The sequence below is a fragment of the Peromyscus californicus genome, unplaced genomic scaffold, assembly GCF_007827085.1.
Source record: "Peromyscus californicus insignis strain IS unplaced genomic scaffold, ASM782708v3 Scaffold_13__1_contigs__length_99412109, whole genome shotgun sequence".
Taxonomy (NCBI): domain Eukaryota; kingdom Metazoa; phylum Chordata; class Mammalia; order Rodentia; family Cricetidae; genus Peromyscus; species Peromyscus californicus.
This window is the reverse complement of record NW_026294424.1, coordinates 15,072,276-15,089,365: the sequence shown is the minus strand read 5'-3', so window position 1 is coordinate 15,089,365 and position 17,090 is coordinate 15,072,276. Positions and strand designations below refer to the sequence as shown.

The following is a 17,090-nucleotide window of genomic DNA, read 5'->3' as shown; positions in this document are numbered from 1 at the left end:
AGAAAGTGCATGTAAGCAACTTCCAAAAAATTTGTGAGTTGACAGAAACAGCCAGCTGCCTGGACAGTCACCTGAGGTTTCTCCACAGTGTTGGGGCATCATCTTCAGCCTATAGGCTTAGCATATCTGACAGACTCATTTGTGAAGTAGGATGTACACAAGGTCGACAGTTCAACCTCACATTGGGTGAGAGCAGTCCATGTACCAGAAACACCTGAATTCCACTAGTGTCATGTCATGATTCAGGATTTTAAATTCTGGAAATTGTTGTTGATTTTTTAATTCAGCTGTCCATTCTTGGCTGTGTATATATGGCTTCATCTTAACATCCCGTTCTTCTCCACATCCCTCTGTCAAATGCCAGTTTACTATTGCGAGGCGTGAGCTTAGTTACTCTTCAAGAATAACTGTTACAGCTGCTGTTCCATTGCACATCAGAAGCCATCGGCCCACTGCCTATTCAGCTGCCTTCGAAGAAAAGGGCACTGTACCTTTTCCAAATTGCGAAGGCCACTTCAGGGATGGTGCCATATTGTCCTGGCCTCAGAAGATGCCTTTTGATAAAGCCATAACCACACTCGTTTTGGCAAGAATCAGTAGTCCTTTGTTTCATGTCCTGTCTGTCCATTTTGTCAGCAGTTGATTCAAGGATACTTTGTTGTCCAGTGGCTAACTTTTGCCACAATGAAAGTTAACTCCATATGCAGTTTCTTCAATGCCCATATTTTCTCTGAAGTAGATTGGTACTGCCAGGAGCCGACATGTCTCATAATCATAACAAAAAAGAAAAATTTTCTAAGTTATTAAAACATTTTAAATGCCATATTCTGTAGATCTCTGAAGGGTTTGAAGATGACCTGTCTAAAATATATCTGCTCAATTTTTAAAACATATCTAATATGACTACAACTTCTATTGTAATGTCTAACTACTAACTTTCATTTCTTTTTTTTTTTTTATTAATTTATTTTGCAATACAATTCAGTTCTACATATCAGCCACGGATTCCCTTGTTCTCCCCCCTCCCGTCCCCCTCACCTTCCCCTCAACACCCCCCCCCCATTCCCATCTCCTCCAGGGCAAAGCCTTCCCCACAGACTGAGGTCAACCTGGTAGACTCAGTCCAGGTAGGTCTAGTCCCCTCCTCCCAGGCCGAGCCAAACAATCCTGCATAGGCCCCAGGTTTCAAACAGCCAACTCATGCAATGAGCACAAGATCTGGTCCCACTGCCTGGGTGCCTCCCAAACAGATCAAGCCAATCAACTGTCTCATCCATTCAGAGGGCCTGATCCAGTGGGGACCCCTCAGCCATTGGTTCATAGTTCATGTGTTTCCATTCATTTGGAGGCCCCTCCTCTTAAATGAATTCCAATCAAGTGAGAATGAACTAATGATAACTTGGACTGCAAGGAGGAAGGGAAGAGAATCGAGTCCTTCAGGAGCAAAGAACTGTAACCGGTGGATCACAGACAAAAACCTATTCTACTTTCAACTGTGAACACTGCTCTGACACCTGATAGACAGTGTTACAATGTCATTGTCATCCTCCCTGAGCCAGAGCTGGACATAATGTGGCTCATGCTGGCCCTGGGATGTCCACATGTGTTCCTTGTACAGACCAACTAATCCTTGTTGTCCTTTATGGTGCTTCCCAGGCCTCACTCAGCTCACAGGCTGATCTACAGAAGAAGAAGCGGCGGGCGCCAGCTCCTCCTCCACAGCCACCGCCACCAAGTCCTGTGGTCCCCAGCCGCAAGGAGGATAAGGAAGAGAACAGGAAGAGTACAGTGGGTGAGTTGAGTGTGGCCTGCTGTGTGCATGTCTCTGGGATGCCTGCTTTAACACGGTTCTTTAGCACTGTTGTTAACCCTGGCAGTGAACTCCTTGTTAATTATATTAACCCAGAAAACATGTATGCTAAAGAAAGAAAGTCTGGAAATGATTAGCTCTGAATTCCCTTAATATCTTATTTACACGGAGGAAGGCGTCGCGGAGGCGAGGATGGTAGGAAGGGTGGCTGGTGGCTAGAGAACCCCAGAACCCCAGGAGAAAGTGATGAATGGAGCTCAGGGTGTGAGTGGCTATGGCAGGTGTCTCTGGAGGATGTCTGTAGAGGCTGCTTGAAAAGTGTTTGTCATTTGAAAGCTATCTTAGACCCCTCGTGGTGTATACAGGTTGTGCATTCTGAATTTGAATGTCTGAAATTCTTCATAATCTGAAACTGGTCGAGCACCAGCATGATGCCACAAATGGAAAAACCTGCACCATGGAGCTTGGTTTCATGAACAAAATTATTTAAAAATTACATGAAATTACCTTCAGATTCTATATACAAGGTATATATTAATTATAAATGAATTTCTTATTTAGGTTTGAGTTCCATTCCCTAAGATACCTCATCATGTATATGCAAATGTTCTAAAATGAGAAAAATCTGAACTCCAAAACACATCTGCCTTTGGATATCAGTCAGTGAGTTCCTACTTGAAAATAGTCCCCATTTATATACTGTTTATGCATTTAGTAAAGCCCCCATGTTGCGAGTAAGAGAACACAAAGAATCAGGCTGGAGTCCTGAAACCTGTAATCAAGGAGTAATCTGTGATGTCATTCTACCACACCCTCATGTGCTGGAGACCATGGAGGGGAGATGCTAAGGGCTGGACTTCCTGGGTCCATGAACCTTAGGAGACTCATTTGAGTTTCAAATCTTTCAGCATCAGCTATCTCACTGCAGTAGGATATCTCACTTGCAGCTTTAGAGACTCCCATAGGTACATCAGAGCTGAAACCATGAGGCAACCATGCCCATTCACTGACTCAGGCCGCCCATTGTTTCCCTATTGACAACGGGTCTGTGGCCCCAAAGGGACAATACTCCCAAAGATAAGTGGTTGCATTGTCAAGTTCTGAAATTTTAATAAGGGTGACTTGGCTGTTTGTCAGCATTTTTTCGCTTTAGTCAGTACTTTCCTTTTAATGCCTGGCCTTTCACAGCCTGGGAATCAATTACCCTAAGAAGTAATAACCTGCATTTTATATATCAGTTCATCCCATTTCCCAAAGGAATATAATATCAGAATGAAAAACAAGGGCTGAAGAGACAGCTCAGAGATAAAGGCTCCTGCCACCAAGCCTAGCACCCTGTGTGTGATTCTTGGAACCCACATGTAAAAGGAGAGAACTCCCACAGGCTGTCCTCTGATATCCACATGTCACTCATGCCCTGACCCATGCACATGTATATGTGCGTGTGTGAACACACACACACACGATAGATAGATAGATAGATAGATAGATAGATAGATAGATAGATAGATGATAGATAGATAGATAGATAGATAGATAGATAGATAGATAGATAGATAGGAAAATGGAATGACCTGGGGTCCATATTGGACATGAGATCAGCCAGTGCCCACAGATGGCAGCAGGGATTAGGTGTCTAGACCTGAGAACTGAGCTAACATCCCTTCCCTGATAGTGCAAAGAGAAGATGTGGATAGTAGCAGTTTGCCATACTTCCCCTACCTGCTCTGTAACTTGTTGGTGGATACAAGAAAGCCAGACAGAATCCCTTTCTTTCTAAAAAATATTGTTACCCTTTGAGGGCAGGAGTGGTAGACAAGGTCTTGAGAAGCTGAATTTCCCTCCCGATCAGAAGAATCCATAAATTAAGAGGATATCCACAACACCCCACAAACCTCAGCAACAAAATCTAGGTATCAGGTTAGAAGGAAGACAGAAAGAAGATTCTTCACACACACACACACACACACACACACACACACACACACACACACACTGCATGTTGCACACATACACACGTGTACACAAAGTTGATTTTTCTACTCAGACATCTAGATTTTAAAAAGCAAGAATTATTTTTGGAACATGAAGTAAAATAATATTGCAGTTCCCTTCCTTTGGGTCAAGGGTCTAATTTATTAGAAATCACAAATAAATCTTGGCACGGGGAGCATCCTTCCAGTCTGCCTTACTCCCATGGTGTAACCTTATGTGTGCTTCCTCCCACATAAGGCTGCTCGCCAGGGGCCACCAACAGCATCACTCAGACTGATTTGCACTTTGGGGAAGAGATGACTTTAGCATGAGGAAGTCAGTATTTTCCTACATCTAGAGAACCAGATCCAAAGAGGGGATACATGAGTCTATCTCTTAGTGAAGAGCATATTTCTCAATATTTTAGTTGTATGGCGAAGGGCATAAACCATAGGCTATATTATTAGAAGATTCTAAACTGTACATCTTGAAGAAAGTATTTTTAAAAACACAGCAGTAAACATGAATTATGACATGGTAATTTATGTCATGTATGAACTTAAGCGATTGGCTTTCACAAAAATCACTAGTATAAGAAATCTGTTTTCACATAAAATTGTAAATGTATCCCGACATGTAACAAACAGAAAGGGGCTTCTCTGATTCTTGATACAAAGTACAGGTGGACTGCACACTTCTAGCTCTTTCTGCAACCTGGAACCCACTTCAAAAGAAAATTTGAAGACTTTGGTCCTAAAAAAAATGAAAGAAGTTGATAGTGAGGTAGTCTCAAAAGTAAGTGAACGAGATCTGTGAGCCTGTAAAAGGCCAATGTGAGGAATAGTCTCATTTCAACTGTGCTGCCTCCAGGGCTCTCTCAACTTGTTTCCGGGCCAGCATTTATGAAATTGTGCCTGACAGACACAAATGGCTACCAACCAAGCAAATCTTTCCAAATTATAGCTGACAGTAAAACACTGTGTATATGAAATGTTTAAGCATGGAGATGGTTGGCTGTGGTGTACAACTGGGTGAGTGACTTTGAAATGGGGTGTGGCTGGCTTGATGTAGAGTGAACTGGGATTTGGCATTGAATGTGACTTGTTTGGTACAGACTGAGGCTGGATTTGAAATTGAATGTGGCTGCTTTGGTATTTGACTTGGTATTAGCTGTGATTTGTTTAGTGTTAGATTTGGTGTTGGGCGTGACTGCTTTGGTATAAAATTTGATGTTGTGTGTGTGTCTGCTTTGTTGTTGGATTTGGTGTTGCATATGGCTGGTTTGAGGCATAGTGGTGTGAGCTATGGTATTGATTATGACTGGTTTTGTGTCTGGTGAGCAATGGCAATGTGCCCTTGGTTAGAAGACAGGACATCCTTTGGCTTAACCTTTGAATCCTTCCTATTGATTCCATGTAGGTGTTGGACGTCAGGTGCCACAAAAGCCTCCCAGAGGCACAGCCCGGGGCCCACCCCAGTTAGTGCTCCCCCCGCCCCCACCCTACCCTCCTCCTGACACAGATGTGACAGAGCCTGTCACCTTTCCTGGGGAAGGCGCTGGTTCCGAGACCTCAGAGCTGAGACCCAAACGTACGTGCCTCTTGTTTTCCATCCCAGCTATGTGTTGACCATCTGTCTTTCTGGTCGCTACTGGTATGAATATGTTTCCAGACATTCCCTTCTTGCTTTTGGAAATCTGTACCTTTCCTTTTCAAATTTCTTTCCAAATGCTCAATGCAATGCATCTAGCTTCACAGAGAATGCACTGTGAATGCCACACAGTGGCCTGTAAGAATGATGCAGTGAATCAGTTGTTCCTACTGCCTCTAGACTTTAGCTAAAGATGTGTTTGTGGGTGTACCACCAGGAAGGAGCTGATGCTCTTGGTGTTGGGAGTTCCCTCAGAATGTGGGCAGAGAGCAAGAGCCACTGGCAGAGCAAACTTTGCCATCCTGTGGAGGCTCACTCAGGACGACTGCGAATGCCTGTCAGGGCAGTCAGTGTTCAGGAACTGGAGTACTTCACTTTTTTAAGTCAGCTGTGACCCTCGTCGTCAGTGGGTAAGCACTGGACTGCTTCTCTGTAGTTAAAAGAAGCTGAGAAACCCAAAGCAGAAGCAGCTTCTGTCTGGCCACAGCCAGAATTAGAGTTCTATTGTGCCTGTTTCTCACTATGCATCACTTTCCCTCACAGTCTCTTGAGATTCTTTTAATAAATGTTAATAACTGTGTATAGCATTTCTCCCTTGAGATGGATAAGAGCTTTACACACTCAGCATGTTTGGAAGGCATCACCTTTGTTCCAGGCCTGTGACAGTGCACACTACATCACAGCCCATGTATTCTAATAGTGTAGTGTCACTCTGAACTAGCCCAGTTGCCAACATCTGTATAATTGTGCCATGTAGGAAGTTTGTGCTTTTCCACCGTTGCATCTACCTTTTTCTAACTTTGGAAATGACAATTACCTGTCCTCTAACTTAGTTCCTTTCTTGAGGCAAAATAATGGTGATTGAATTTAACTTTCTCCACAAATAGTTCTTATACCCTTCAATTATTTTTATCCTCTTTATATTGAGCATGTTTCTTCATGAAAATGAATTATTACAAAGTATTTGATTATTAATAATCAACAAGTGCCAGGTGGTGGTGGTGCCTGCATTTAATCCCAGCACTCAAGGGGCAGAGGCATGTGGATCTCATGAATCCCAGGCCAGCCTGGTCTATAGAGTGAGTTCTAGGACAGACAAGGCTACATAAAGAAACCTTGTCTTGAAAAAACAAACAAACAAACAATCAACTAGAGATGCTGAAGAGATGGATCAGTGGCTAAAAGCAATTGTTGCTCTTACAGAGGACCCAGGTTCAGTTTCCAGCACCTACACAATGGCTTACAACCATCTGATGCTGCCTTCTAACCTCCATGGACACCAGGCATGCACATAGTGTGCCTGTGTGTGTGTATGTGTGTGTGTATGTGTGTATGCAAGGAAACTGATAATACATATAAAATAAAAATAAATCTTTATAAAAAATCAACTAGACATCAGTGAAATGCTAGTTATGGTGGTATCAAGCCATTGTGGCATCTCTGAAGAGAGGGGCATTCTCAGCCCCCTCACACCAAGGCACACGATAATTTCAGAGGCCACTTCTGTGACTGTTATCCTCACTCACAGCATCTCCTCCTTGTGGGGACAAGTGAACAGAAATAGTGAGTGAGCACAGTAAAGCTCACACTGTCAAGAAGGAACACCCACAAGACCTGCAATGTGGTGGTCTACAAAGGGTGGAAGAGCCAGATAAACCTGAATCCTCTCCCCTGCTTGCCTTTCTTCAGACCCCCAGATGTTTTGACATCCAGCAAGCAGGCTGGGGTTTCAGGCAGATAGGATTGGGGAGGAGCTTACAGAAGCCTTCATTAGGCTTGGGAGGCAGAGCTTCCCTCTTCATTGGCAGTACTATGAAGATATTTCCCAGCCTGCCCTGAGACGTCCTTAGAGGTCTGAGGGGTGTGAAAGTAATGCAGCAGACTTGATTTCTTCTTGCCTTGTGGCTCAATTTCTCATCCTATGGTCACTGCCATCCGACTTTGAGTTACTTCTCCAAATACGGCATTTCCTTAGCGCTCCACATCATAAATCACCTTTCCTCCACCCTCCCTACCCACAAAGATGCAGGTAGTGGAGAATATGCCGAGAGTCAACAAATGCCACTTTGTTCAGTCTCCCTTGGCCCCTGCAATGCAGTCCAGCCCCTTGGAAGCAGCCTGAGGCCACTCCTCTTCTCTCCTGACTGTGTGCACCAGAATCGCAGGCATCCCGTGCAGAGCTATTATGCTGCCTAATTAGCAGAACTGGCCTGTCTGATGTTTATGACATTGAAAATTGCAATCACCTGCCCAGCCAAGCAGACTACAACTTGCCTTCTTTGATTCAGGATTTAAAGAATAGTTAAGGAAAATGAAACCTTTGTATTCTTCCATTTCTTTCCATAAAGCAGAAATCTAGTTACTCCTCTTACCTGTCTCAAGACAGGCAAAAGTGGTGAGCATATAAAGTATCTGGTGTTGATTTGTGTCCATATCATATGCTCTCTCAATCAGACTTCTGGCTGTTTGGGCTACATAAATGCTCAATAGAGACGTTTTCATGCAAGCTCCAAGCTCTTCTGTCTCTCTTCCTCCTTTCAGTTTTAAAACTTCATTCCTTATCAAGGAATTGCCATGCCCTCAGTGGGAACTTATCTTGAGTATCTGTAAGGGCCAGATGGCCCATCAGGAATCTCATGCACAAGACCTCATGTAGACTCCACCCCAGCTCTGCCATGCTAGAGAACTGAGCTTGAATGCCTTAAGTAATGCAGTGAAGTTTCTCACTATAGTGTCTCGGGCCCTCTCTCTTGCTTTGTCTGTCACCTGCTCTTTTCTCTCATTGTGCCGAAATCACCCACGGGACACCTTTGGCTTTGGCATACCCCTTGTGATTTGTGTAACAGATGTATATATCATTCGGGTGTTTTAGTCTTTCTTGGAAGCAGTAAGCTCAACTAGCCTTCCTAAGTTTGAGAACATTTCAGAAGCTAATCGGTGATGGATCTGTATGCAGATGTAGGAGGGCAATGGGAAGACACAAAATAGGTTCTCTGACCTCTGTCCTGTGTTTTGATAGCTCCCAGTCTATCTTTCTATTTCAACCCTTCCCTCACTTCCTCCCTAACCTTTATAAACACTTGATCCATGGCTGTGAAACCACACTTACCTGTGATGGGAGAAAATGGAAAGACAGTGTCCATGTGTTTGCTCTCACACAGATTTGGAACTTATGAACATATCTAGAGTCAAGGGCTCCAGAAGAGAGAGGAAGTAGCCATATATTAATGTATGGACTTCGCTTTAAGAGCCCACCTGTTGTAGCCTGTTCTGTAGCCCAACTTAGATGGTCTCAGACTAGATCCAGGTTAATATGAAGTCTGTACACTCCAGCTTGTTAGACAGGCTGCATTATCTGTGTGTACCCTGCTATCTAGGAACACGCCTACCACTCTTCTGACTTGAGTTTTTCTAGTCATCTCTATGTGTTTACCCTTTCTTGTCCTATATTACATGTAATTGGTATATGCCTAAGGAAGCTAGAGGCTGTTGTTTTATATTTTTGTTTATCTTACAACTTGGTGCTTGACATAGTAAAGACCACTTTTCCATTCAGCTTCATTAAATTGAGATTCACTTGAAGCTAGAGAGAATTCAGCAACACTATCCTAATTGTACTGTAGACTATCCTGAGTGAGCCAATGTTCTCTAAAAGACATGTGTCCATTTTACTTCAGAGAGATTGAAAGTCTTAAGTGGAGTTTAGTATATCAATTTCTGCTTGCTTCTTTTTTCTTTAGTTGGAGCTAGACCTTCAAATGTGGTGAATACCTCTAGAATGTTCCTTAATAATGTCCTTCCTCCTTGTTAATTTCCTTCCCTGACCCCAGTGATTCCTAATGAAGAGGATGTGACAAAGTAGTAGGGAGATCCTTGTCACTTCCAAAATGAACCTAGATGATGGCTGTGTCTTTAATCTTAGACATCCCTTACTCCTTCCTTTTTGAGAGACCTGGCTGCTATATGCGAGCTGCTTTCAGGAGACCCTTGGATAAGGGACTGAAACCCTATGTTCACGGAGCACAAGAACAAATCCTGCCAGCAGCCCCTTTGAGTCAGTGTGGAGGAAGACATCTTGCCGGCAGAGCCTGCATATGAAGCCCCAGCCATGATGTAGCTCTTGTGGGAGACCTTCTGCCACAGTCATCCAACTAAGTATGCTTGGTCTCCAGGCCTACTACAAAACTGTGATGTAAGAAATGCTATTGCTTTAAGCTTCTGGGTGTTGGGGCAGCTTGTTTGGTAGCAATAGGTAACCAACTCAAGTGGCAAGTAAATGAAGCCTATCTTCAAGGGCTGGTGTCCCCAGTGAGAGAACGTCATGTCAAAGAGCAGGAGTGGCAGAGATGAGCCCAAACTGGTCACCAGAGACCCAGGTGCTTTCTGCCCCTTTTCTGTCCCCTTTGGGGTGATTTCCTTCTCAGGCCTCAAGCAAGAGGTCTGTGATTCTTTCATAGATTACATACAGACACCAGAATCTTCAGAGGGAGACAACTGTCTCTCCTAATCCCTTGTAGCAGGAAGCAAACTCATTAAAGGGTTTCTCCATGTCTCTTGATCACGCTGGAGAATACATTGGCCCAAGGCCTGACAAAAATGACATCACCTTAAATGAACCAGGCTCATCTAGACAGAGGCGTTGGGGACCAGCTCTCCTTGAGGCATTTGGAAGTTGATGGGTGGCACTGGGGTACCATGGTTAATATTGCGTACACAGCCAGTGGTGTCTGCCCTGCTTGTTAGAAGCCTACAGTTTGGTGGTTGTCTCCATAAGATAGGCTGTGAATGGGTGTAAAGAGAAGGTGCTGTGTCTTGGTAAAGGGCACATGAAAGAGTAATGTCAAAGACAGCACAGCCAAGGACCTGAAAGCCAGAAATCACCAGGGAATAGTCCTCTTGAGGAGGGACAGTGTCATGCAAGTCAAGCCACCTCAGACTTGGCATCTATCTATCTCTCTCATTTCCTGATTTTTACAGAGCAGAGGAAGTACTGATAGTGCTCCTAGCATCAGAATGTGGACATCCTTCCTTGCCTCCACTCATCTGTCCCATAGTTCTGGTCACCATTTCTGAATGAACTAAAACATTCCAGACATAATTCATACATTTTAAATTATATACTCTCTTGAACCTTGTGATAAAGTCTCATATCATCCAGCTCTCTCCTGCCCAGGACCTGAATCACCCCTTTTCCCTGTACCCACACTGTTGCTGCTACCTGCCATTAGTGTCACTTGGTAGCGTCTCTGTTTTAAGATTGACTGTGAGGATACTGCAGTGCCCATGTCCAAGTAATCCTTATTGTCCTTAATAATGGTCCCAAAGTGCAAGTGAAGTAGTGCTGTCAATTCAGACATGCTTCCCTTAAGTGCAAAAGGAAAGGAAAGCCTACACTGAAATTGCTGAAAGATCTATGGTAAAATAAATGCAACACAGACACACATGCGTGCACACACACACACATATCTATGTCCATGTATAGTTGTAACTACTTCAGTATTCTTAGTATTTTCTAGCATCCAGTGAGGGTTTTAGAACACCTTCCTTGTGGCTATTGTATGCCTTTTTAGTATCCAGAGACTAAAGTGTCTGTCTTCTGGATAGTCTTAGTAGTAAGGAAATAGAAAAGCAGTGTTGGTGAAGGTGTGTATCGAACTCATGAGTCTTAAGAGTGTTGTCATTTAAAATTACTTCCTGCTTTAGAAAACATTCTTCCATGTTCCTAAGTACGTTAACTATAAACAAAAAACAACAGAAGGCACACATGAAGTTGCCTCTGCCAGAGAGTAAGTTCTTCCTTCTGCTAGCCACTGCTACACATAGAGTTAAGGTTCCTTCTCTATGAGCCTTGCAGTCAGGACCTTCATTGTCAAAACATCTTGCAGATTCTGCATGGATGGATGCCACAGGAAGAGAGGTGATTAAGTTCAATAGCCTCCCAAAGCCTCGTGTTACCAAGTTCATCTCCAACATGACTGTGTATGAATGGTTCTTAACATAATTGTAAGAGTGGAAGACTAATAGGTCTCTGCTCTGTGTTCTTTAATCTTGTTCATATTAATAAGTTTTCCTATTTCCCATTAGGTATCTACTTACACTACTTACATAGGCAAGTGCTTGGTATGCATGTCTAAACCAATAATAATGTGTGCATTTGGGTCTTGCTTCATAGCTTTCTAACCAGCCTCCATTCTGAGAGCATTTGAATCTGCTCTCTGAATCACTTCTGTGGAATCATCCCATGAGTTGCACTGAATTGTTTGTTTTCAGGATTTACAGTACAATCCTAATTGGGGTATTAGTGGCTCATCAATTACAAATTCCAGTTAGAAGACCCTGGGGATTTGCAGATAGAGCACATGGAGCTTATACTGAAGCATTGCTTTAATTTTTTAATTTTTTTTTTAGTAAATTATCCAATGGCTATCATTCTCTTACACATTTTCTTGTGAATAGCTTGAGGAAATAAGTCTTTCTCTGGATATATGTTTATAAGAGAATTGGCCAGGAATTGTAATGGCATAGAAAAAAAATTAGGCCATTTTCTCCTGTTCTCAGCAGGAGCCATCCCATTGTGTTATTTCTAGCATTTTGATTTTAAATTGTGATCACTTCAGGGTCTTTTGGTTAAGATTGTCTGTAGAATCCTCTTAAATTTGAATAGAAACCCTGTTCTAAAACACATTAAGGAAATTCTAAGCCAGAGGGGAGGAAAGATCAGAGAAAAGAATTACCATTTTGAATTAAAAGTCGGTAATTTGAGTTTGATCAATGCAAAATGAACAATAATAATTCACACTCCAGGCGAGTGACTCAGCAGAGGAGCTAAGGAACCGAGAGATCTGGAGCATGCTGCCGTGGTAGCTTGCAGATGCCTGCCTGGAATCTAACTGCAGATACTCACAAAGGGAGGGCTGATGGCCAGCGACAACTGTCTCTGCCTGAAGAGAGAGCCTAAAGCTAGTGAGATGAAGTGAAGATGCCTTTACATTTGGGTCAGTGGTCCTAAGTCACCTAATCTCTTGTTCTAAAATCCAACCCTGCCCCCGCCCCTGCTAAATACTTCTGCTTTTAAAAACAAACCCATTGATTGCAAAGCTCCTTAAGTCCACAGGTGGGTAGAGGTCAGAGCCAGCTCAGCAACGGTCCTTCCTTGCCCTTTTCTCCTATTGATTTCCTCCTTTCCTGACCATGGCAAGGAAGCTTGCTGCACAGCTGCTCCTGCTGCTGTGGGAAAAGGCAGAGCATCCAGGAAAACAGGAAATAGATCATGAGCGAATAGCCTTTTCCATAAAACAGCAGGAAATTATTGACTGTGGGAGCAGAGTCTGTCCCTGACTAGATTTTCAGCCTGTTATTTTTGTACCTTGGGCATTATTATCCCTACCTAGCACGAAGATTGGATGCTTTTTAAGATAGAAGCACGGAAAGCCACAGTCTGTGTGCAGCACTGAGAGGGAAAAAAAGAAACTTAGGAACTTAATTCTTGTTGCTTATTCTTTCCAGCCCTTTATAAGGTGTCATGTCCCTGACTTGAAAGAGAATTAAAGAACTTAGTGACAGTGCAGTGACAGGGGCCTGTGTCAGCTCGTGAAAGCATGTTGTTAAATCTTTGGGAGTGTTATAAGCCAATTGCTAAATAGAATTATTAATAAAAGGAAAAATATTAAGGGTGAAATTTTTTCATTTTTTTATTAATTCTTTGGGAATTTCACACAATGGGTTTTGATCATGTCCCTCCCCCACTCCACCTCCTCCTAGATCTTCCCCTATCCCTACCTGCCAAAATTGTATCCTCTTTTTGTTGTTTGTTAAACCCAGCAAGGGCAGTTGGTGCTGCCCACCCAGTCTTAGATTGGTGGCCTTTCATTGGGAGGTAGTCCACCCACCAGGGGATATACCCTTAAGAAGACTGACTCTCACTCTCCTGGCAGCTATTAATTGCCAAAACCTCCTTAGCTACGAATGGGACTTGGTGCCCGCCCCCTCCCCACCCTCTCCATGCTGGGATTTGGTCTGGCTTGAGCTTGCACAGGTTCGGGGCACACTATCACAGCTGCTGTGACATCATAACATCATATGTGCAGCTGTCCTGCTCTGTCTTGGAAACAGTTCCTTTTAGCCGTCCACTGCCTCTGGCTCTGGCTGCCTTTCCAGTCCCTCTTCCACAGTGATCCTTGAGCTGGGGGAGGAAACAGTGTGATATAGATGTCCCATTTAGGGCTGAGAGGATTTAAAAGGGAGGAAGGCTAAAACACCATGGCCTAAAAGGAGAGAGGGGGATAGTGGACAGGAAGGGATAATTGGGGGGAGGGATGGAAGAACAGGGTAAAGGAGGGAATAGAGAGAAGAAGAACAACACTGCAGATATTTCAGCAAAGTATTAAGAAACCTACTACTTCTTAAAAAATATACATACACAAATATAAAGACTTTAAATGGAATCACCCTGTAACAGAGCAGCAATGCCACTACTAGACATCATATACTTACATCTGAAAAGGCCTAGTGCCAGGTATGGGTTACTACTTTTGGAGTTGTTGGCCCATTTGGTCCCAAAGACCCCAGACATTACGGGCTGTTATCAGTGCTGTTGGTTACCCTCCAGAACTTGACGTTAAGAACCTGTTGCTGCAGATATCACAGATTGGAGTTTTAGAACATGGAAAAATCAAGTCCTCACCTTGAAGCCTCATCTCTACCAGCTAGTTTTCATAGTGCTGGAAGGTACACTATGCACGATACCAGAGGAGAAAAGTAATCATCAGTATTACCCAGCTGTGACCCCTGCAAGTCATGATGATAACTAGCCTGGCAATACAAGTAATAAGGGCGTAAATGTTATGTGAGTAACCAACTATTTTCTGATTGGATTTAAGGCCTGCTCCACAAGATGGAACCCATACCTGGCAGCATTATTGAGAACCTATCACTAGACAGGTCCTAGGTCCTAGGGAAGAACCTTCTACTATTCCTTTGCTAAATCAACATGGTATTAAACCAGCTCCTAATGACTTACTGTGATAGATTAATACATCTCTCAGAGAAGCTTCTTTTTTGCTGTAAATGGTAATTAAGACAGAGATACACAATTGTTCAAGGCGCAAAGAATAAAAAATGAAATTGTATTTTTGCTGTTATAAATTAAGGAATTTGACAAAAATTAATGAAAGTATTCTATCAGAATCAATTGGTTATATAAAACTTATAAAATCAGTATTACATATTTTATAATTTCTTATAAATATTGTGCTTCCCATCCTTATCTCAATAAAACTTATAATTATGCTTTTGCTTCTATACAGCTGGTTATTATTTACCATCATATCAATAAAAAGAAATAAATATATATAGAATGGAGAAAAGAAGTAAAATTGTTTAGGAAACATGGAGACAAGTTTATCTTCAATTTTCCACAAGTTAATCAAGCACTATGTTGACTCAACAATTGTGCCCTTACACTTATGGTTGTGTGTCTTAAATCTTTAGCTTATAGCATTAAATCAAGTTAGGAATACAACTTTTTTTATATGAAATGTTATGAGAGCTTTTTTCTGGATTCATATAAATTTAAATTCTTCTAAGAAATAAGTAATGGGCACATTGGTTTTTCAGGAATGGTGAAAAAAATATTAAGTACCATTGCTTCCTTTTATCAAAAGTAAATAAGGTCCATGATTGTCTTAGTTAGGGTTTCTATTGCTGTAAAGAGATACCATGACCATGGCAACTCTTCTAAAGAAAAACATTTAATTGGAGTGTCTTGCTTACAGTTTCAGAGGGTAAGTCCTTTATCATCATGGTGGGGAGCATGGCAGCCTGTAGTCAGATGTGATACTGAAGCAGTAGCTGAGAGTTCTACATCTTGTAGGCAAAGGAAGTTGACGGAGACGCTGGGCAGTATCCTGAGCATAAGAAACCTCAAAACCCTCTCCCACAGTGACATACTTCCTCCAACAAGGCCATACCCACTCCAACAAAGCCACCCCTCCTAATAGTGCCACTCCCTGTGAGATGCGTCTTAGAGAGCCATGTGCAATGGTGTTAATTCAGAGTCCTTGATTTCAGTCTTTAGCCATAAGACCTTAAAACTTCGAACTACTTCCCTGTAGTCGTCCTTTATTATATCTATCATAGGTCAGTTTCGCCCTAGAGGAAACAGCAGGACTAAAAAGAGCTTAGGACCTTTCAAACACTGTATCACAGCCTGCACTGACACCTCATGTCTATCTCCAACTCAGTGAACTCTGACCTGTGAATGTAGGCTTGAGCTCTGCCCAGTATCACCAGCATCAAGAAGGGATATCTGACCTTGAGAACATTATAAAACAATACAACCTATTTTTCACTAGCTCTACAGGTAGCTTGGCCATTTTTTTCCAGAAGGTAGTCCTGCTTCTAGCTGAAAAGCTATTGACAATTGATGAAGAGCTACTGGGAGTGACAGAGATAGTTTTCTTCAGGGGTGCATCTTCTGAGAGGCTATCCATGCCCCCAAGAGATGGGCCTATACCCGTGCACATACTGGCAGGACTAAGTGAATCCAATGGTATTTTTAAAAGGATACAGGAAATTGAGATCAAAAAGTGGGGGGAAAAGAGAGGAGTTTAAAAGGTTGAAATGGGAGGGTGGGTTTGGTCAAAACTCATTATATGCACGTATGAAATTCTTAAGCAATACAAAAACAAAATAAAATAAATGAGGTAGGAAATAATATTTTTCTTCCAACTAATAGGTGTTATTGCTTATTTTATCTGGTGAACTAAAAGACATAACACAGCTTTCACTGGAGACAGAATTCTACTGCTGGATCAATAGACCCACTTAACAACAGACCTGGAAAGGGACTAAAAAAAGCAATGCTGACGTCAATTGACCAGCACCGCTCCGTGTGCAGTGTGAAATCTCCAGGGGTTGAAGTGCACGGTACCAGCAGGCAGTTGTTGTGCCAGGACTTTACATTCATTTTGCCATCTATTTCCTCTACAGTTTATTGCTGTGTGTCGTTCCCTACCCATGGCAAGCGCTCCTGATGGACAGGCCTCTTCCTGCCTCAGGCTTTTCCTGGTGTCTCTGCTGTCCGGGCTCTGATGCTGCTGTCCTTCTACGTTCTTCCAATTTTAGGACAAAAAAAAAAAAAGGCTCATTTGTACCCCCTTTACTTTCTTTAGAATTTACATATAAATGCAAAAATGGCAAAGATTTGCTTAAGGTTCATGTTTCTTTGACGGTGATAAAGACTTCTAAATATAAATTTTAAGTTGATGATATCGACTTATTGGACATTCACTGATACATGCATCTCTTACTGTGAAGTACATTATTTTAGCTTATTATTGATTCATACTTTTTCTTACTCCATGTTCTTTTCCAGAATTTAGTCTCCATTTTCCTCAGAAGCAGATTGTATACATGATTTTTCTGGTATTGTCAGTTTGGCCAGAATGGAAATAGTCTATCTACCTTGCAAAACAAAGTGCTGAACACATGAATGAACTCTGACCTCTAGAACTCAGGACCTAGGATGTGCCCTTCCCGACTTGGGCATTCATGGGTCCAACTCCTTGGTATGTCTCCAGTTTTCCTGTTACTCTATCTTCTGCCATTTGGCTAGTTTACAAAAGAAAGGAGAAGAGGAGCTGTTTCTCCCTTCTTC

The 17,090-nt window shown here is 42.5% G+C and overlaps 1 protein-coding gene across 9 annotated transcripts in view; it reads left to right on the top strand.

The window, feature by feature from the left end:
- The window catches only part of Cobl (cordon-bleu WH2 repeat protein), a 235,083-nt gene that overhangs the window by 159,437 nt on the left and 58,556 nt on the right, over positions 1-17,090 (top strand). For 6 of the 9 annotated variants that reach the window (XM_052734542.1, XM_052734541.1, XM_052734539.1 and 3 more), the window contains 2 exons: positions 1,657-1,792; positions 5,204-5,374. In XM_052734542.1, coding sequence (XP_052590502.1) covers positions 1,657-1,792; positions 5,204-5,374 — 307 coding nt within the window. The remainder of the gene's footprint in view (positions 1-1,656; positions 1,793-5,203; positions 5,375-17,090) is intronic. The other 3 variants (XM_052734545.1, XM_052734547.1, XM_052734546.1) reach the window with 1 other exon arrangement.